Source organism: Xenopus laevis, chromosome 9_10S (genome assembly GCF_017654675.1).
Source record: "Xenopus laevis strain J_2021 chromosome 9_10S, Xenopus_laevis_v10.1, whole genome shotgun sequence".
Lineage (NCBI taxonomy): Eukaryota > Metazoa > Chordata > Amphibia > Anura > Pipidae > Xenopus > Xenopus laevis.
In genome coordinates, this window is record NC_054388.1 from 112538533 (window position 1) to 112559845 (window position 21313).

Below are 21313 nucleotides of genomic sequence, written 5' to 3' on the forward strand. Positions count from 1 at the left end.
ATTCAATTAATTCAGATCTCTCATTTTTTTGACAGAAGCTTTTAAATCCATCAGTCATAAAACATCATGAAGATGTTGCCACTGAAAGTTTTCACAGTGAGTATTGTTTTATGATTGCAACTAGATATTGCTTATGAACACTTATGGGGTTATTTACTAAACTCCAAATGCAAAAAAAGTCAGAAAAATGTGTGATTTTTTTTTAATAAAATCTGACTTTTAAAAAAAATCACGAAATTTTCAATTAAACCCAGAGGATGGAAAAGTCAGAATCGGAAAATCTGTCTGTAACGCTCACACCAGGGAGCCACTGTACCTGGAGTTAGTCTCACACTTGGAATTGGGTATGGTGGAAGCCCAGGGAGATAGCCATAAACAATTGGAGAGGACATAGTGATATTGCAGGTTTAATGGTAACAGAAGAAAACAGGAACAGGCAAAAATCAAATACAAGATCAAGCCAAAGTCATTATAAGGAAATCAGAAGGGCAAGGAATGCTGGAACAAGAGCACTGGAACAAGGATTTCAGGAATACAGGAACAAGGAATGCAGGTCATCCAGGAACAAGCAAAATACATTCAATGACTCAGGGCAGAAGAGGGGTAATAGAAAACACATGAGGGAAACAAGGTGGGTGGAGAACAGGTAGGAGACAAACTGGGAACAGGCAGATATACAGGAACAACAATGACAAGGTCAGGACCAGCCCCAAGAGCCTCCAATGGCTCACTCAGTAAGTCCAAGAGTCCTGGACAGTGTAAACCAGAGTTCAAGTCCTGGTTAATGCCGACACTGGCATCTCAGACCTGTTGAGGTTGCATATGAGGCAATGGGAGAAGTCCCAAAAACTTTGTGATGGTTTTCAGGCAAAAGGCATAAGAAATCTAATTTTTTTGGGTGAAAAATCCGAAAAAAATCACTGGGCCACACAAGGCACAACCTCAATATACTGTAAGAGAAACATGATATACAAAGGTGTAATAACTGTAGCTAAGCTTTGCATTGTGTACAGAGCACCAGATTCTGTTAAGATTGAATTGGATGGTGCAGGACAAGCAATGCCAATGTTTCATGATTTGATGTAAGAATTGATGCTGAGGTTGAACTTGGGTCTTTCTTGGAGTAGACTACAGTATATAGATCAAAATACCCCATTAACTGTGTAGTAAGAAATACAAGAAATAAAGTAATTTCTATCTGAGCTTAATTATTATTATTATTTTTTTTTTACAAGCCCTTCAGTCTGATCAGACCAGTAGAACTAGGATAACTAATGAATGGTGTCTTCCTTCGACAGCCACACCTCCAAGCCAGGTCTCCAAATTCAAGAGCAGGAATTATCCACCTACATCATTAGTAAGTTTGCAGAGCTATAATATGCTTTATGAGCAGGGGAAAATTTAAGCATGTGCAACACTGATTCAGTGTAAGTGAAAGTAGACTGGAACTGAGCACTATTTGAAGAAAAGGCTCAATCCAGAATCTGTCAAGGCACACTGCCCAAGGACAAAGGACTCCCTCCCCTCCCTTATCCAATTTAGGTTCAACCTTTAGCTGGCCACACTAGGGGATTTCCAACCATGTGGGATTTAACACCATAGGGGAACTTAACCCTATGGATCCCTACAGTATAATTTTAAAAGTCAATTCTAACAGCAATCTAGGCTTTGCAGATAGGGTTACACGGTAACACAAGCAACATTTAGCCAATTTTAGCAACCAATGGTACACAAAGATAAGTTATTTTATGTCATATATTGAGTTTTAGTTTGGAAAGTTTAGGCTTGCTTAGACATCATTATCCCCATGGAGTTAGCATTTGCTGGTCTGTGTATTCTAAAACATCAATATCAGCATCAGATTGGTCTCTATAATTATATCTATAGTTTGTGAAAATGTTTTTCTGGGATTTTAAATGAGCTTACACACTGACTGCATATGCAACATAATAACTGAGGTACAAGTCAAAAAAACAATTTTATTGATATTGCAAGATGATTTATACAATTATTCTATAATTGTAGAGTAAATATTTAGGGGCAGATTCGCGTTTATTTGAATATAGGAATAAAAAAGAAAAATTAGAACTTTCGAGTTAAAAAAAACTTAAGCTCCGGGACTGCAAAAACTCAAATTCAAGAGTACTCTTTCTACAACCAATTCAATTAATGTAAAAAGTCAATGGCAGAGGTCCCGTTAACCATTTGAAAGTTGTTTTGGCCCTGGGAATTTTGGAGTTTTAAATCATCAAATTTACGATTTTGGGGCTTTAATTTGCGTTTTCGCTCATCAAACTCGAAAAGTTGCACGATTCAATTTTTTTTCTCAATCTAAATCTTTCAAGTCGAATTATTAATAAATAAGCCACATTCATGTATGTGAGTTTATTTCTGTTTCAAAATTTTAATTTTTTTAATTTTAATAACTAGCACCCTTAATGTTTTGACACAATTTTCTCAAATCACTGCACAATGTTGAATTTAAACTTAAACCAATTTGCCCAAAAGCATACACTTATTTTACATTTTAAGTGGCAGGAACAGAGAAAGACTAGAGGAAATAGCTTGGAGTCAGGAGAGAGAAGGCTGGGAACAGTAGTTAAAAGCATTTATAGCATGCTTGACATAACAAGTAGCTTTAGTATACTGTATGTGTATTATACAGGTCATAAATTATTTTAAAAAATGTGAACCTTCTGTGTGGGGAAAGCCTTCACTTTCAGTTTATCTGAACATTTTTTTTTTGGTACAGGAACCACCAATGCACAAAGAGAAAGCTTCCAGTGTTGAAACAAGTAAGTGATCACCATAAGAATAATTTGTTCCTTAAGGCTTATTGGACACAGACCATTGTAAATGCTCCATCCAAGTGTCATTGTGTGCCAGCAACTGCTTAACCTTCAATTGAATCTGTAAGTAGGGTAGTATTGCTTAAACTTTCCTTGTAGAAGTGTTTGACTTATATACCATCTTTGCAAAAGCCACATTCATCATACTGTACATTGGCAATGTGTACTAAATGTGATCAGAATATTTGTATTTCATTTTTTCATCATTAATATAAATTACAAATAGTGTTTCTACATAATACTCTGCTCATATTTAAGCTTAGAAGTTACTTAAAAAAATGGAAAAGCAAGAAAGAAGTAAGATTAAAAGACATCTTTACTGGTCTCTGTAAATTCTCTGTTGCAATTAACATGCACTATATCTTCATGCACTAATTTCCCAGAATTAAATATGAACATTGTATTATACAAAGCCAACATAACCTCAATTGATGTTGATGTTGAGGGTGAAATTGGGGCTTTCTCAAAGTGGACTATGGTGATCAAAATACCAAATTTACTGTACAGTAAGAGATACATATTCAGTTCTGAAATAAAGTCTTTTCTCTATGAACTTAATTATTGAAATTTTGTATTTCAAGACTTTCAATCTGAACAGACTGTTAGGAGAACTATCAAACAGCTTCTTCCTCCAAAGCCCACGCTACCAAGCCAGGAATCCAAATATAAAAACTGGAATTGTCCACCTACATCATCGGTAAGTTTGCAGAGCTATAATATCATTTGTGAACAGGGGAGAATGTAAGCATGTTCAACATTGATTTAAGATATAAACATGTGTATATATTAATTCAAAAGTTGTGGATTTAGTGCACCACAATTGAAATGTTAGGCTTAAAAGGGCACATCAGGAAAGGAAATGATTCAGAAACTACAATAAAAAGTAAATCAGCCAACTGAAAGTTTCAATCTGAAAATATCTGTATCATTCCAAAAGTCAATTTTAACTGCAGTCTAGGCTTTACAAATGGGGTTACACAATAACACAAGCAACATTTAGCGAATTCTAGCAGCCAATGGCACACAAGGATAAGTTACTTTATATCATATATTGAGTTTTACTTTGGAAAGCTTAGCCTTGCTTAGACTTCATTAAAGTCCACCCACGGAGTTAGAATTTTCTGGTCTGTGTATTCTGAAATATCAATACCAGCATCAGATTGATCTCTATAGTTATATCTATAGTTAAAGTTAAAATGTTTTTCTGGGATTTTAAATCACCTCACACACTAACTGCATATGCACCAAGAGATTACATTGAATAAGTCAGGTACAAGTAAAAAACAATTTGATTGACTTTGCAAGATTATTTATAAAGTTCTTCTGTAATTGTACAATAAATGCCTCAAAGGATACAAACGACTAGTGGAAACATCTTGTAGTCAGGAGAGAGACAAGGCTGCATGTCATGTATTTAATATACTGTATACATATTATACAGGTAATAAATTGTTTTGAAATTTGAAACTACTGTGTGTGGGAAAAGCTTCACTTTCAGTTTACCTGAAATTTTATTTTTGGTACAGGAACCATCAATGTATGAAGAGAAAGCTTCCAATGCTAAAACAAGTAAGTGAAATCCATCCCTTGGCCGACTGGACACATTGTATATATTCTATCTAAATGCCCTTGCTTGCCAGCTACTGCTTAACATTCACTTGCTGCATAATATAGTATACAGTATATAACATATCTGTCAGAGACACATCTCTTGTAGAAGAGTCTGACTTATATACCATCTCTGCAATGTCCTACTGTAAAGTATCCTCATCTTCACATTCAAAACAAATTTAAAGTATAAGCAGAACTTTAAAATAAGTGAATGTAAAATTGATGAGGGGGCTATTCTAAGCACTTTTGTCATTTACATTCATTATTTATTTATTTTTTATTCCAAGATATCAAAGGATACATGTGCTGTTAATATAATATAATATAATAAAAGTTGTCATGAAAAAAAGAAAGAGGCTGCTCTGATGTTCTTCTGCTTAGGAAAGAGTTGAGAAATCTTTCAATTTTATTCCTAAGCAGAAGAACATCAGAGCAGCCTCTTTCTTTCTCCTGACAACTTCCTTGACTACTTGGTGGTCAGACTGGTGGGAAACTGACCAGCAGGTGGCGCTGTTGTAAAAAAATTCATTCATATTAACAGTACATGTATCCCTTAATATCTTGGAATACAAATAAATAAACAATGAATGTAAATGACAAAAGTGCTTAAAAATTTACATTCAGTTATTTTAAAGGTTTTTTATCTTTTAACAGAGCAAAGAGCATTCAAAAGGTTTTGTAAAGGTATGAAGAGTATGTCCTTGGAACAAGTAGTAAAATGAATCATATAGTACACTGGAAATATGTGCTAGATGCGATAACATTATATGTTATATTTTTATTTCTTAAGTCATTAATATCAATTGTTTCTACACAACACTCTGCTCATATTTACGTTCAAAAGTTACTTAAAAAATTGTCAGACATGTTTACTGGTCCCTATACATTCTCTGTTGTGATTGACCCTAAATAAAAATGTGAACGTATATTTATATTCATGTTGCTTAAACAGTTCAATGTAAAAAAAAAATAAATGGGTAAATAGATAGACTGTGCATAATAAAAAATGTTTCTAATATAGTTAGTTAGGCAAAAATGTAATGTATATAGGCTGGAGTGACATAACTGTTCAGTCAGTTTGCAATTGATCTGGCTATTATGTTACACATCCAGTCACTCCAGCCTTTATACATTACATTTTTGACTAACCAACTATATTAGAAACATTTTTTATTTTGCACAGCCTATCTATTTACCCAGTTTTTATTTTTATAAAATTTCTTTAAAAAAATCTTTAAAAATTACTTTAACATCATATACTGTACATTCTATAACTGCTAAAGCTGCCATTGTCTGGTAGGCGCTGTCTTGCTACAAGGTTTTTATGCCTTAGCCCTCCAGTTATGATATACAAAGCCAACATAAGCATTGATTTTGAGGGTGAACTTGGGGTGTTCTTAAAGTGGAATATTATGATCAAAACCCCAATATTCTGCAAAGTAAGAAATAAATGTTCAGTTCTGAAATAAAGTCATTTTTCTATTAACTTAATTATTTCAATTTTTTTGTTTCTTAAAAGTCCTTCAATCAGATCAGACTGTTAGGAGAACTAGTGAACAGTGTCTTCCTCCAAAGCCCACACTACCAAGTCAGCGCTCCAAATTCAAGAGTTGGCATTGTCCACCTACATCATCAGTAAGTTTGCAGGGGGATTATAAATTAATTTACACACTAACTGCATATGAATCAAGAGACTAGCTCGTCATTTTATTTATGACTTTGCAAGATGACTTCATTAATTGTGGATTTGTAGATTTAATATTTAGAGGCAGATTTATCAAGGGTCAAATTTCGAATTCATTTAGAGTTTTTTTATCTCACATTAACTCTGATTTTATTTAAAATTTGATTGGGGGGTAATTTATTGAAAAAATTGAATATGTAAAAGTTGTACGAATTTTACCGACCCGAAAACTCAAATCAAATTCGTTTTGAATTCGACCACATGCAATTCAAGTTTTTTCTCCAAAAAAACTTGAAAGTCAGGAAGGCTGCAAACTTCTCCAAATTGATCACGGACATCTCCCATTGACTTGTACAGGAATTCAGCAGGTTTTAGGTTGCAAATGGTTGAATTTGAATTCAGACCAGAGTATGTTACATCTCGAAAATCTAATTTGAAATTTCTAAAAAACTCAAATCGAGTTTGGATAATTCTCTAGTCGCATTTGACAGTTTTGACCATAAAAAAAAAATCAAAAAATTCAAATTAGAATTCAAATTTTCAATTCGACCCTTAATAAATCTGCCCCTAAATGTTTTATGCAATTGTCTCAACTCGCAGCACAATCTTGAATGCAAACTTAAACCAATTTGCAAAAATCATACAATTATTTCACAGTTTAAGGCAAAATAGGAAAATTAGAAATTATTTTGAAAGTTTAACCTGGTGTGTAAAACCTTCACTTTCAGTTCACCTGAACATTTATTTTTGGTACAGGGTCCGTCAATGTATGAAGAGGAAGCTTCCAGTGCTAAAACAAGTAAGTGGTCACGATCAGAATAATTCAATTTCCATAAGGTCTGTTGGACACAGGACATTGTACTGTAAATGCTCTATCTAAATGCCCCTGCATGCCAGTAAACATTCAACTGAATAACATATGCACATTGTCTGCCAGAGATACATCTGTAGGTGGGGTAGAGTTGTCGAATTGTCTGACTTATATACCAACTTTGCATTGCCCTGCTGTACAGTACCTCATTCCTCTCTGACAATAACCTGCTGGACCCCCTACAATCTGGTTTTAAGCCACAACACTTCACGGAAACTGCCCTGACTCGACTAACTAATGACCTCTTAACCGCTAAAGCCAACAATCATTTCTCACTACTAATACTGCTTGATCTCTCAGCCGCATTTGACACTGTAGATCACCCTCTCCTCCTCCAGTCCCTCCAGTCGCTTGGCCTTCGTGACACAGCCCTGTCCTGGTTCTCTTCTTACATCACCAATCGTTCCTTCAGTGTCTCCTACAATGGAGTATCATCTTCTCCCCTATCATCTTCTTTCTGTTGGAGTTCCTCAAGGCTCTGTCCTGGGACCATTACATCTTCTCCCCTATCATCTTCTTTCTGTTGGAGTTCCTCAAGGCTCTGTCCTGGGACCATTACTATTCTCCCTCTATACTTCCTCCCTTGGCAAATTAACAAATTCATATGGTTTTCACTACCACCTCTATGCTGATGATACTCAGATCTATCTCTCATCTCCTGATCTCAACCCAGAACTCCTAACTCGCGTCTCCTCCTGCCTGTCCGCTATCTCTACCTGGATGTCGCAACGCTACCTTAAATTAAACCTCTCTAAAACTGAAATGGTTCTCTTTCCTCCAACTAACACCAGTAGCATCCCCGAAGTATCCATCATAGTTAACAATTCCACCATCACCCCCTCTCCCCAGGCCCGGTGCCTTGGGGTTATCCTAGATTCTGCCCTGTCATTCACTCCTCATATCCAGTCACTTATTAAATCATGTCACTTCCACCTAAGGAACATATCCAAAATACGATCATTTATCACCCAAGACGCTGCCAAAATTCTTATTCACTCTCTCATCATATCGCGTCTAGACTATTGTAACTCTCTCTTAATTGGCCTCCCCCTCCAGAGACTGTCACCTCTCCAGTCCATAATGAACACTGCTGCGAGGCTCATACACCTCAGCAACCGCTCCTCCTCTGCCTCGCCATTCTGTCAATCCCTGCACTGGCTTCCGTTACCTTTCAGAATCAAATTCAAATTAATGACACTGACTTTCAAAGCACTTCACAACTCTGCTCCACCCTACATCTCTGAACTCATCTCTATATACTCACCCACTCGCTTACTACGCTCCTCTACTTACCTGCTACTCAACTCTTCTCTCATTACCTCCTCACATGCTCGCATTCAAGACTTTGCAAGGGCTGCACCCCTCCTCTGGAACGCTCTTCCACGGTCTGTCCGACTTTCTCCCAACCTTTCTGCTTTCAAAAAATCTCTGAAAACACCACATACAATACCACATTTCTCACCCACTTAATTCGATCTTGCCCACTCCCACACCTTGTGTATTACTCCCTTCCCTTTAGACTGTATGCCTATGCATAGGGCCTTCCTCACCTTTTTGTACCTGTATTGATTGTGATGTTTGTTACTCCATATATTCTATATATGTAATTCATGTGATGTAGTTGTATAATCACGTTTACTTTACAGTGCTACACAATATGTTAATAAATAAATAAATAATAAATAAATTTAAGAGAATAGCACAACACCATGAATGTTGCAGGTGGGGAGCTTACCCCTTTTATTTAAAGTGACCACCTGTGCATCAATGTTTTGGGGGGGATTAACCCTCCCTTCTTCAGTACAGTACAGTAACCTCATTTTCACATTTAAGGTGTTTTTTATCAAAATTAGAAATGTTTTCACTATTTTCTAAAAAAAAAAACACTCCAACCAAATCCTCACTGACTTTCCCCCCATATTTATCAATACATTTTCATGAAAATTTCTTGTGTGGGAAAAGACTCAATAGAATCGTTAAAAAATCTGAATTGTGCGATTATTTCTGATTTGTCCCCAAAAACTGTGACTTTTTCGGATTTGACTCCCAAAACCTGCATTTTTTTGGATTTGACTTCACAAAATCTTTGGATTATTGACGAAACCCTGCACAGATCAGGATATCTTCAAAAAGTCAATGGGACAATTTGCCATCGACTTCTACATAAACTCGGCATGAAAGGATAAGTAAACCTTCAAAAGAAGTGAATGTAAAATTGATGAGGGGGCTATTCTAAACACCTTTGTCATTTACATTCATTATTACTTTATTATTTATTCCAAGATATTAAAAGATACATGTACTGTTAATATGAAATAATTTTGTTCCAACAGTGCCACCTGCTGGTCAATTTCCCACCAGTCTGACCACCAAGTAGTCAAGGAAGGTAAGGAGAAAGTAAATGAGAAAGAAAGAGGCTGCTCTGTTGTTCTTCTGCTTAGGAAAAACAGATTAGAAACCTTTCTCACATCTTTCTTAAGCAGAAGAACAACAGAGCATCCTCTTACTTTCTCCTGACAACTTCCTTGACTACTTGGTGTTCAGACTGGTCAAAAAATGACCAGCAGGTGGTGCTGTTGGAACAAAATTCATTCTTATTAACAGTACATGTATATTGGAATAAAAACAAAATAAATAATGAATGTGAATTGCAAAGTTTCTTAGAATAGCACTGTTCTAAATTTTACATTCACTTATTTTTAAGGTTTAGTTATCCTTTAACATTGCTATATAGAAGACTTTTTTTTATCAAGTTAAATGGGAGACATTGAGTGTATTTCAATCCCAGGAGACAGTGTTAGGAATGGAGAAACTTCATAATTATCTTTACATCTACACAGTAAGCAATATCAAGTTAGTTATACATTAATTAGCTACTTGTGTGATGTTATTGATTGCCGAAGGGTATAATACTGTATATTGATTTATATCTATATATTGTTCTCAGCAGGTGGAAGAAAAGCATTTGCAGACATATTATCACAACTGAAGATGCAACATTGCAGGAAGTCCAAACTGTCACTTAAGGATGTGCTAAGTATTGGAAATGAATCTGTAAAGAATATTGAGATTAGGGCTGTTGAAGACATCCCCCAGTACTTTTTGCAGAAAGTTTTGGCCTTTGATGGTGGTGCAAGAAGCACAACATTAAACCAGCCATCACCTTGCAAGACAGATGAATGGGATTTAATATTCAATAAATCTGAAGTCATGGATTCTAATTTAGAAAGTCCTGTCCATCCACTTGATGTTATATGCGCTGTTTTTCATTGTTCAGATAACTTTTTGCAACAAGAACTCGTATCTAAAATGTCCTTATGCCAATTTGCTGTCCCTCTAATTCTTCCACCTGGTGATGGCACAGAATGTACCTTCTTGCTGTGGGCACTGAGAGGTATTGTAAAAAGATGGAGGCCTCACTCGTTAGCTGAAAATAGAGGCTTTATTGAAAACAATATTGTGAATGTACATATGCCAACATTTTCTTTTGTCAGGCTGGGGGAGTGCAACTTATCAAAGTCCAAAATCCTTAATCAACTGCTTTGCCAATCTCAGGCATATTATGACATTTTTGTGAATCATGATATGGACTGTGGAAATGGAGAAAAAAGAATTGCCGATGGATTAGTGGAAATTTCTTGGTTCTTTCCTGGAAGTATAAATAAATCTGAAATATTCCAAGAACCTGTGGCAGTCACCAATTTGCGAGGAGACTTGAAGTCCAACTGGAAACAATTTGCATTTCTAACGAATGTTTCATCAGGAGTGTTTATATTTACCGAAGATTTATCTGAAAAGGAATATGAATTACTTTTGTCATGCAAAGATGCCAAAACACATTACTATTTTATTATTGACATAAGCAGTTATAAACAGCCAAATCAGAAAACAATAGACATAGTGAAAAAGATGTCTGAACAACCTAAAGTTCACTTTTTAAAGACCAATATTAGAAACTCCAAAGAACTGGTTAGACAAATACAACAAATAGCCATTCAACGTTTTGAGACCCAAGTATGCCTCCAGGACCTGGCTGCTACAGCCTCTAAACATGGCATCCAAATAGATGAGAATTCTCCAGAATGTCAGAAAGCCAAAACACAAGCAATTTCAATCACAAGTGAAATAAAAAATGTGTCAGAGTTTAAGAAAAAATCAATGCCACTTCAGGGGGATCTATGGAAAGAATTATCCAAAATGGAAAAAGAGTTGTGTAGAATGAAGTACCAAGGAGACACTAACATTAGTACTTATAAAAGGGAACTGGTGAGAAAATGTTTTGGTATACACAGGACACAATACCAATGTGAGCTACCTCGTAGCATAAGGAGCTATATGAATAGTTTGATGACATTGTCCACAGTGGAAAGAGGTTATTTTATCAGATGGATGAAATTTTATTTGGAGGAAATTACAAGAAATGGTCAGACAGAATACAAAGAGAAATACAGCGAACTGTCAAAGAATCAACCTGAATTGAATCAATTACAACATAAAATATCTGACAACTCTTTAGGAGTTGATCACTTTCTGCGTGAGCTGGGGCAGTTCTATGAAGCAGAATGTTGCATGGTGGATGAAAATCAAATACAAGCAAACCAAAAGCAGTTCACTAAACTCCCAGCAGTGGCAGCTGATCTCCTTTTGGATGGCTTCCCATTAGAACTGATGGATGGAGATGCCTCCAACATCCCTCTAAAATGGATAACAGATGTTTTAAAAGAGCTAAACAAGAAGATAGAGGGAAGATGCAGAATGAGAGTTATCACTGTGCTGGGAATGCAGAGCACAGGGAAATCCACTCTTCTGAACACCATGTTTGGGTTGCAGTTCCCTGTGGCCAGTGGGCGTTGCACACGAGGGGCGTTTATGTCACTGATTGAAGTGAAAAAAAAATTCCAAAAGGAACTGGGTTGTGACTTTATTTTAGTGATTGACACTGAAGGTTTGAAGGCTCCCGAACTGGCTTCCCTTGAGGGCAGTTATGAACATGACAATGAGCTGGCAACTTTAGTAGTTGGGTTGAGTGATATCACCTTAGTAAACATGTCCATGGAAAATGCCACTGAAATGAAAGATATTTTGCAGATAGTAGTCCATGCATTTCTTAGAATGAAAGAAGTTGGAAGGAAACGCAACTGCTTCCTTGTTCATCAGAATGTGAGTGATGTTTCTGCTTATTTGAATAACAGAATAAATAGGAACAAACTTTTGAATGAACTAAATGACATGACAAAAGTTGCAGCAAAAATGGAGAAAATTGAAGTCCCTGTGTATTTCTGTGATATTATGAATTATCATCCTGACAAACATAGTTGGTACATTCCTGGGCTTTGGCATGGTGTCCCACCAATGGCCCCAATTAACTCTGGGTATAGTGAAAACATTTTAAAAATGAAGAAACACTTGATTGAATTCATAAAAAAAAGCCAGAACTCTGGTCCCCAAAACATTGATTCTTTTACAGAATGGATGAACAGTTTGTGGAAAGCTGTGAAATATGAGACATTTATATTCAGTTTTAGAAACACCCTTGTTGCCGAGGCTTATGAACAATTATCTACTAAATACTCAGAGTTGGAATGGAATTTCCGTAGTCAGGTTTATACATGGCTAACAGAGCAAGAAAATCATATCAAAAACCAACCTCAAAATAAACTAACATTTGTAACAACGGAATTACTACAGAATGGAACAACTGAATTATTGGACAGAGAAGAGGCCTATATGAAAGAGCAGCTAAAATTATTCATTGACAGAAGCATTAGCAAAATATATGTTGCTGAGAGATACCGAGCTGATTTCATGAGCTGTGTCAAATGTTTGCGCCATAACATGGAAGTCATTATTTCAAGTAAATGCCAGGAAATAGTGAAAATCCAGAGTGGGAAACATGAAATAAAGAATGTGCAAGACAGTTGCCTTAAATTAATTGAAGAAAAAGTGAATATACATTTGAAAAATCATAGAGCAAAATCATGTGATATGAGTGACACAGAACTTAGAAAGGAATTTGACTTGATGTGGGATACAATTTTGCAAGAGCTGCAGGTCGGTCGGTTAAAAAAACACAGAATTGATAGTGAAATGCTTGATCAATTTAAAAAAGAAATGACAAATAGAGGAAGTCTTGTGATGGAAATACTGAATAATGTAACATCTCTAAAGCATTATGGACAGCATTTTTTTAAGATGGATAAAAGCTATATCAACATTCCTTTGTGGACATCAAAAAAAGTCAAAGAATTTTTTACAAGCGACTGCTATAAAAAACTAGGTAATATTGCAACATTCTTAGAATCTAGGTGCCAGAACTACGTCACAGACAAAATTAGAACAGGAGAAGATTACAATGAGATATACTGTCAGGAGCTGCTGAACATGATTAATCAAAAACTGAACCGAGAAGAAGTGAGAAAACTTCAGCCCACTACTATGTTTGAGGTTAATCTAAAGTTACACATTTTAGGGGCTGCAGCTCCTCAGTTTCAGAAGATGCATGATGACTTTGGCTTGAAAAATGATCCCAGGCTTCTCATAAATAGATTAAAACCACAGTATTTTGATATATTGAAAAACAAACTAAAAGAGAAAGATGAATCCAATGCTCGAACTAAAGATTTCTGTGATCAGTGTTTGACACCTGCAATTACTGACTACATTTACAAGAATCTTGGCAAAGAAATAATTGATGACATTTTGAAAGATTCCTTGTACGTCAAATTCAACAGTCGGAACAATTTGAACTTTAAGATTCTGAAAGAACTGCTTGAAATTAACAAATTTGAAAATTATGCAGAATACATCACAAACTATGAGATTTATGTGAAAAGATGGATTTCAAAATACATTGTGATGAAATATACAAAGACTTCAGGCCTGGATGTATTGATAACAAAGATTATTTCTTCTGTTACTAAAAAAATCCAATCTGCTCTCACTGACAAAAATGTCCAAAAGAGTCAGAATGTTTCAGAATTTTTTGAACTATTTCGAAAAATGTTATGTAAACACTTGGTGATTTCTGACAATGCAATGAAAGTAATAATTTTCCAAAACACAGCAAATATTCCCCAAATCTCAACTGATATTGACTTTTATCTCGGGAAATGTCAAGAAAAAATCAGATCAGAAATGAAACATTTAGGAATTGAATCTATACTTGCCTGTCTGTTGCTAAAACCTCAAGATGAGTTGCTCAAAAAGGTGTTGGGATGTGGGAAAAAGTGCCCATTTTGTAATGTTCCTTGTGAAGCCAAAGGAGATGACCATCAGGTACACTTTGCATCCGCTCATCGGCCCAAGGGTTTAGCCGAATACAGATTTTCAGATGACAATGGTTTTTGTTCAACAACATGTTCAACTGCTATCATATCTAATGGCGCATTTAGAAATCCAGACACAGAAGGAAAATGGCATCCATATAGAGATTATCGATCTGTCTATCCACAGTGGGTCATACAACCAGAGATAAACTCAACATCTTCGCTTTATTGGAAATTTGTGCTTGCACGTTTCAATTATGATTTTGCAAATCTTTTTCAAACAAATCCAGCAGAAATCCCACAGGAATGGCTGAAAATAACTCAAAGACAAGCTCTCAGCAGCTTAGAAAACATGTATAACATAAAATAAAGTCCACCATCTATGAAAAGACTATACAGGAAAAATTCAATCTCACATATCGATGAAAGACATAAAGCACTTAAATTTAAATATTTTTTTAATTTAATTAAATTGAATTGAATTGTATTGCTAACTTCACATTTATGCCTTTGAAACTTTCTTTCATAGCAGGAAAAATTCTAATATGTGCCCCCCCCCTTAATATATGAAGATCACATTTCTGTGCCAAGCATACCAAAAAATAAATGGATCAATCTTACTAAAACTGATATTTCAATAGTTTGGGTGCTACAGCAACAACCTCATTACTTTTTACTTGAAAACCTCTCAGCAAGATGTACACAAAAGGCTAGGTGGGTGTCTTTTTTAGCATCCCCCATCTAACAAGTTTTAACCTATTATTTGGAGTTTTGGGGCAGTTACCGAAAACCTGTATAAAAGAAAGCACTGGACAGTAGTAGGGCTTTTGCGTGTGAGTACAGCAGGAGCTGGAAAGACTGGAGTGAAGGTGAAAGACTGAGCCAACAGATGATCCAGAGGTCCTGATTAAGAGAGAGAAGTTGACCACCATGTTTTCTTTCACTGTGTTTGTTGGTGACTATGAATTAATCAGTAATGGTAAATAATGTAAATATTTTTTCTTTAATCATTTAGTTGTAACAATCCATTCATTTATCATTCAGTAAATTCATTTTAATATACACGTATTGGTGTTAATTATTTGTCTGTTTTCTTAAAAGAACCATAACCCTAGTAAGGGTGAATAACATTATAGCAATCCTATAAACCATGATTTGGGGGTTTAGTCAGTCAAACTGGGTCTCAAAAAGATTTTCTTCCTTGTGGTGCTACAGGAGTCCTGTGTCTCCGCTACAGGGGACAGCAGGTACACTATAATTTGACATGCTTCCACCCAGGGTCAGGTCAGACTGGACTGTAATACTCCTCCCTAAACCGAAGTCATACAATACAGAAGAAAGATTGACTTTTAAAAGGAAGAAAGGTTGTACTTGTAAACAACTGTGATGCATACAGCCTGCTGACCAGGAGCAACGTCCCAGAATAATGCAGATGGTGATCTATGAGCTACTGAGGACCATTTCTTTAGATTCCTGAGAAAAACTCCCTTTGTCTTTCTGCTGTGCCTTGAGAAGAGCACATTTTCCTCTTCAGAGCCAGGGGTGTAACTATAGAGGAAGCAGACCCTGCAGCTGTGGGAGGCCCAGGATGTATAGGGCCCCCATGAGGCCCTAATTAATGAGCAATTTCAAAAAAACAGGACAATCTTTGGATATGTTGGGGCCCTAAAATCAATTTGCTGTAGGCCCAGTAACATGTCACAGAACCACTGTTCAGAGCCCTCACAAGGACCCCCTTTTCTTCTTCACCCTAAATATAGTGCCATTTTCTGTCACTGGGGTTCCCTATTGATTTCACAGAGTAGAATACGGAACCTTGCAGAACATTGCTTTCCCTCTGCTGCTTCTTTTTCCCAGCATTTCCTGTGCAGCACTTCCTTCCTGTTAGATCACAAGGGTGGGGCTCCTCCTTCTCCTTGCTAGAACACAGATGAGAGACAAGTATACATTCTCATGAAAATGACCTAACAGAGGTTTGCCAGAACACAGGAGAGAGATTCAGGTTGCATTTTTGAAATCTAACAACAAACAACAAATGTGTCTATGGAAGACACGTAATAATACGTCAGCTCCAAAGTCCCAAGTAAATAGGGATGTAGCGAACTGCCGATTTGGTGTTCGCGAACGCCGTTCGCGAAACACCGGCAAAAAATGCGAACGTTCGCGAACAGTTTGCGAACTTCGAACACCCGCTAAAATCGTTCGATTCGAACGATCGAAGGATGCTTTTCATTCGATCGAATGCTTACAATCGTTCGAACGAATGGAAATCGTTCGATTTTTAGCGGTCGAAGGAATTCGAATGGTCGAATGGTCGAACGATTTGTATTCGAATCGAACGCGAACTCAAAATGCGAACGTCGCACGACGTTCGCGAACATTCGGCGGACGCGAACGGTCGAAGTTCGCGCGAACAAGTTCGCCGGCGAACAGTTCGCTACATCCCTACAAGTAAATAGAAAATTCCAAAATAAATGATGGGTGACTGAAGAGTAACTGAAGCTGTAGATTTGATGTGCAGAAATTCTTTCCTCTCTATGAAGACTGTCTACCAAATTTATCCTGGTGGCTCCTTGTATGCCCCTATTGACCCAGCCTACCAGTAAATCCATATTGTTGCCATGTAGGTAGGGGAAAGTGTATTGGAGTCTGGATGATGGGATTATCTTCCCCTGATTGCTCTGCCAAGTTATTTTGGTGGTATGAACAGACATGTTGGAGCCACTAGGGTATCATAACTTAATGTAATTTCTTTATAGAAACATATAAATCACATACATGTTATCATGTATCACAACCCTTAAAAGCTCTAACATGGATATCCCCATGGAATTATCACAATTTACCATATAATCACCCTCTACTAAATTACACATTGAATGTATGGGATTCCAAAAGAACAAAGCTGGGCTGGTGTCTAAATCTTCCCTTATTGCTCTAATTATTCATAATCCAGACCCTCAGACAATCAACAAGGATACTGAACAAATGATCACAAAATAATGTATTACAAATATACTATTTCTGTCATCAGTGCATTCTATATAAAGTTATCAGTCAGTTTACAAACAGGCATGGAACCTATTATAGAGAATGCTTGGGGACCTGGGGTTTTCTGGATAATTGATCTTTCTATAATTTTGATCTTCATACCTTAAGCATACTAAAATATAATTTAAACATTAAATAAACCCAATAGACTTGTTTTGTTTTTCATTTTTAAAACTTTTAATAATTTGGATAGAATGGAGTCTATAGGAGGAGGACTTTCCAGTAATTCAGAGCTTTCTGGATAATGGGTTTCCAGATAACAGATACCATACATGTGCTTTCATTATCAACAAATTGTAAACTTTTAGATTAAGTCAAACCAACCTCCAAGGCTTTTGTGGGATTATGCTGTCTCTGCCAAGCCCCACCAAAAAATAATTTAGTAGTGCCTCAGCAAATCTATTTATTCCAACATCTTCCTCACTTCATGAAGTGGGAAATTGATCTTAATGGACAGTTTACAGGAAAAGAGTCACCAGAGGAGACAACTACAACATTTTCTCTGCAATGAAACACAGCAAGATCTTCCTAGGAGTGCTTGAGCTATGCTGGAGATGTAGGACATCTCCTGGAACAACGCTACATATATTCTGCAACTACAAAGTTTTACAAAGTTTTTGGAATAAAATTCTTGACACTAGTAAAGACAACATGGCTAAAGATTCTTCACTTGCTAAAGAATAAGATTCTCAACTTATTTTGGATTAGCTATAAAGATTGTTAGATGGGTGCTGACGATGACCCAGAGGTCTAGCAACATATTTGTACCAATGACCTACTTACAGAAAGATTATTTAACTGACCTGTAATATAGTTCATTGCAGGTTCCCTGCATGTTGAGCTGCTAGCTTTTTATTTTACATATATTCTCTTTATGATTAGGGATGTAGCGAACGTCGGAAAAAAAGTTCGCGAACATATTCGCGAACTTGCGCAAAAATGCGAGCGGTTCGCGAACGGTTCGCGAACCCCATAGACTTCAATGGGAAGGCGAACTTTAACATCTAAAAAAGACATTTCTGGCCAGAAAAATGATTTTAAAGTTGTTTAAAGGGTGCAACGACCTGGACAGTGGCATGCCAGAGGGGGATCAAGGGCAAAAATGTATCTGAAAAATCTGCCTGTGTGTGCTTGGAAGAGATAGTGTAGGGGGAGAGCTGTTAGTGATTTCAGGGACAGATGATAGTAAGTTTGCTGGCTAGTAATCTGCTTGATACTGCTCTGTATTGGAGGGACAGAAGTCTGCAGGGATTTGAGGGACATTTTAGCTTAGGTAGCTTTGCTGGCTAGTAATCTACTGTTCTCTTTAAACAACTGCCATACGTTGACCTTGTAGGCATTGTTTGCCCAGTTTTTTTGGACACAGCCACTGAAGCACAGTTGCCAGAAAAAATATGCCATATAAATGCTGAAAATAGTAATTTTTCGCCATACGTTGACCTTGTAGACATTGTTTGCCCAGTTTTTTTGGTTGCAGCCACTGAAGCACAGTTGCCAGAAAAAATATGCCATATAAATGCTGAAAATAGTCATTTTTTGCCATACGTTTACCTTGTAGGCATTGTTTGCCCAGTTTTTTTGGTCGCAGCCACTGAAGCACAGTTGCCAGAAAAAACTATGCCATATAAATGCTGAAAATAGTAATTTTTTGCCATATACGTTGAGTCAACGTATGGCAAAAAATGACTATTTTCAGCATTTATATGGCATATTTTTTCTGGCCTCTGTGCTTCAGTGGCTGCGGCCAAAAAAACTGGGCAAAAAATGCCTACAGGGCAAATAATGCCTAAAAGGTCAATTTATACACTAATACAGCGATGGATACGGATTACGTAAAATATATTATGGCTGCTTGAAAAAAGTCACTCCGGTGTTTTTTCTGGAGACGGTAATATTATGGATATTTAGACAGAATGTGAACAAGGTCACACAGCTAGATGGCAGTTGGTTGAATAACACACTGGGCAAAAAATGCCTACAGGGCAAATAATGCCTAAAAGGTCAACTTATACACTACTACAGCGATGGATACGGATTACGTAAAATATATTATGGCTGCTTGAAAAAAGACACTCCGGTGTTTTTTCTGGAGACGGTAATATTATGGATATTTAGACAGAATGTGAACAAGGTCACACAGCTAGATGGCAGTTGGTTGAATAACACACTGGGCAAAAAATGCCTACAGGGCAAATAATGCCTAAAAGGTCAACTTATACACTACTACAGCGGTAGTAAAATAAAAAAAAGTAAAATAAAAAAAAAATGAATATTAAAAAAAAAAAATTAAAGTTGGTGCTGCTGAACTACTAGGAGCAGCAGATTAGCACACCAGTCCCACTCCCCAACACTGCTAGACTAATAGCACTGGGCTCTTATAGTAGTAGTAGTAGTAGTAGTAGTAAAACAACAAAAAAATAAATAAAAGCAGTCCTTACAAGGACTACTGTTATTGCAGCAGTCAGCAGATGAGATCAGAAGCAGGACAGCTGCCCACTGCAGCTACATACAGAGCACTGCAGTAGAAGGTAGATTACTAGCCAGCAAAGCTACCTAAGCTTAAATGTCCCTCAAACCCCTGCAGACTTCTGTCCCTCCAATAACAGAGCAGTATCAAAACGATTACTAGCCAGCAAACTTTCAACTGTCCCTGAAATCACTAACAGGCAGCAGCTCTCTCCCTACACTATCTCTTCAGCACACACAGGCAGAGTGAAAAAACGCTGCAGGGCTTCGGTTTTTATAGGGAAGGGGAGTGGTCCAGGGGAGAGATTCCTGATTGGCTGCCATGTACCTGCTGGTCTGGGGTGAGAGGGCAAAAAAAAGCGCCAACAATGGCGAACCCAAAATGGCGAACGTCGCGCGACGTTCGCGAACTTCCGGCAGGCGCGAACACCCGATGTTCGCGCGAACAAGTTCGCCGGCGAACAGTTCGCGCCATCTCTATTTATGATTACTTCTTTGTTCTAAAAATGTTATGTTTATTTGTATAGTGCTGTATAATTGTAGACTTTTTTTTAAAAAAAAATTAGAAGGGATACCAGGAATATAAAACAATGATACGTATAAGTAAGTATATCCTCTCAAAAAAATCATCTGGTGCTCATCGATTATCTAAAATCATCAATGTAGACTTATGTTTACCTTGATCCAAATTCCAATGTTACCTGGAAAGCCCCAAGGTCACAAGTATTTCTGGAAAATGAACCCTATGTCTGTACTTCCACCTCAATTCATAATAATAAAGCTTTGTAGTCTATTAAAAATTAAAAGTTCATCATTTTTATGATAATCTGTGATAACATAAGTGTATCATTTGATAATCATAATAAAGTCCAGTGATCATATAAAAAGCAATTAAATATTATGATGAGATAATGAATAATGAATCATGAGTGAAGAACTTTGAATTGATGAATTGGTGAAAATGCTCTGCACATTATCAAAAACAATGTAGGTAAACTGAACCACAAACCAAGGTAATGTTGTTTCAACAATATATGCAAATATACAGTATCATGTTTTTTAAAGTGACGAATCCGCTTCTTTCCCTAACATCCAGGCAACACCTGAGTTCCCTTGTTCTCATGAGGCTTACATCCATTAGAATGTCCAGATGTACAATGAAACTATTGGCAAGTAAGGGATGAGGGAAATATTTTGCCACAATTCACCATGAAGAAATGCCTATAGACTCTTTACAAATCTGACATGGGGCTAGACATATTGTCAATTTCCCAGCTGCCCCAAGTCATGTGACTTGTGCTCTGATAAACTTCAATCACTCTTTACTGCTGTACTGCAAGTTGGAGTGATATCACCCCCCTCCCTTACCCGCCCGAGCAGCCAAACATAAGAACAATGGGAAGATAACCAGATAGCAGCTCCCTAACACAAGATAACAGCTGCCTGGTAGATCTAAGAACAACACTCAATAGTAAAAACCCATGTCTCACTGAGACACATTCAGTTACATTGAGAA

At 36.8% G+C, this 21313-nt stretch overlaps 1 protein-coding gene and 1 long non-coding RNA gene across 2 annotated transcripts; both read left to right on the forward strand.

Moving 5' to 3' along the window:
* The first annotated feature begins 1243 nt into the window (after nucleotides 1-1243).
* Nucleotides 1244-3540, forward strand: LOC121399007. Its single transcript, XR_005964683.1, has 3 exons — nucleotides 1244-1357; nucleotides 2753-2795; nucleotides 3431-3540. It is a non-coding gene; the product is annotated as an uncharacterized LOC121399007 (long non-coding RNA).
* Nucleotides 3541-5892: 2352 nt separating this feature from the next.
* Nucleotides 5893-16017, forward strand: LOC121399002 (up-regulator of cell proliferation-like). Its single transcript, XM_041578745.1, has 3 exons — nucleotides 5893-6095; nucleotides 6901-6943; nucleotides 9963-16017. The coding sequence occupies exons 2-3, from the start codon at nucleotides 6910-6912 to the stop codon at nucleotides 14648-14650; spliced, it is 4722 nt and encodes a 1573-aa protein (XP_041434679.1). The 5' UTR covers nucleotides 5893-6095; nucleotides 6901-6909; the 3' UTR covers nucleotides 14651-16017.
* The last annotated feature ends 5296 nt before the right edge of the window (nucleotides 16018-21313 follow it).

Excerpts from the sequence above, each read along its gene's own strand:
- LOC121399002 (XM_041578745.1), top strand. The coding sequence starts at position 6,910 with ATGTATGAAGAGGAAGCTTCCAGTGCTAAAACAA. Across the intron at positions 6,944-9,962 it reads AGCTTCCAGTGCTAAAACAA|CAGGTGGAAGAAAAGCATTT; the intron begins GTAAGTGGTCAC and ends TATTGTTCTCAG.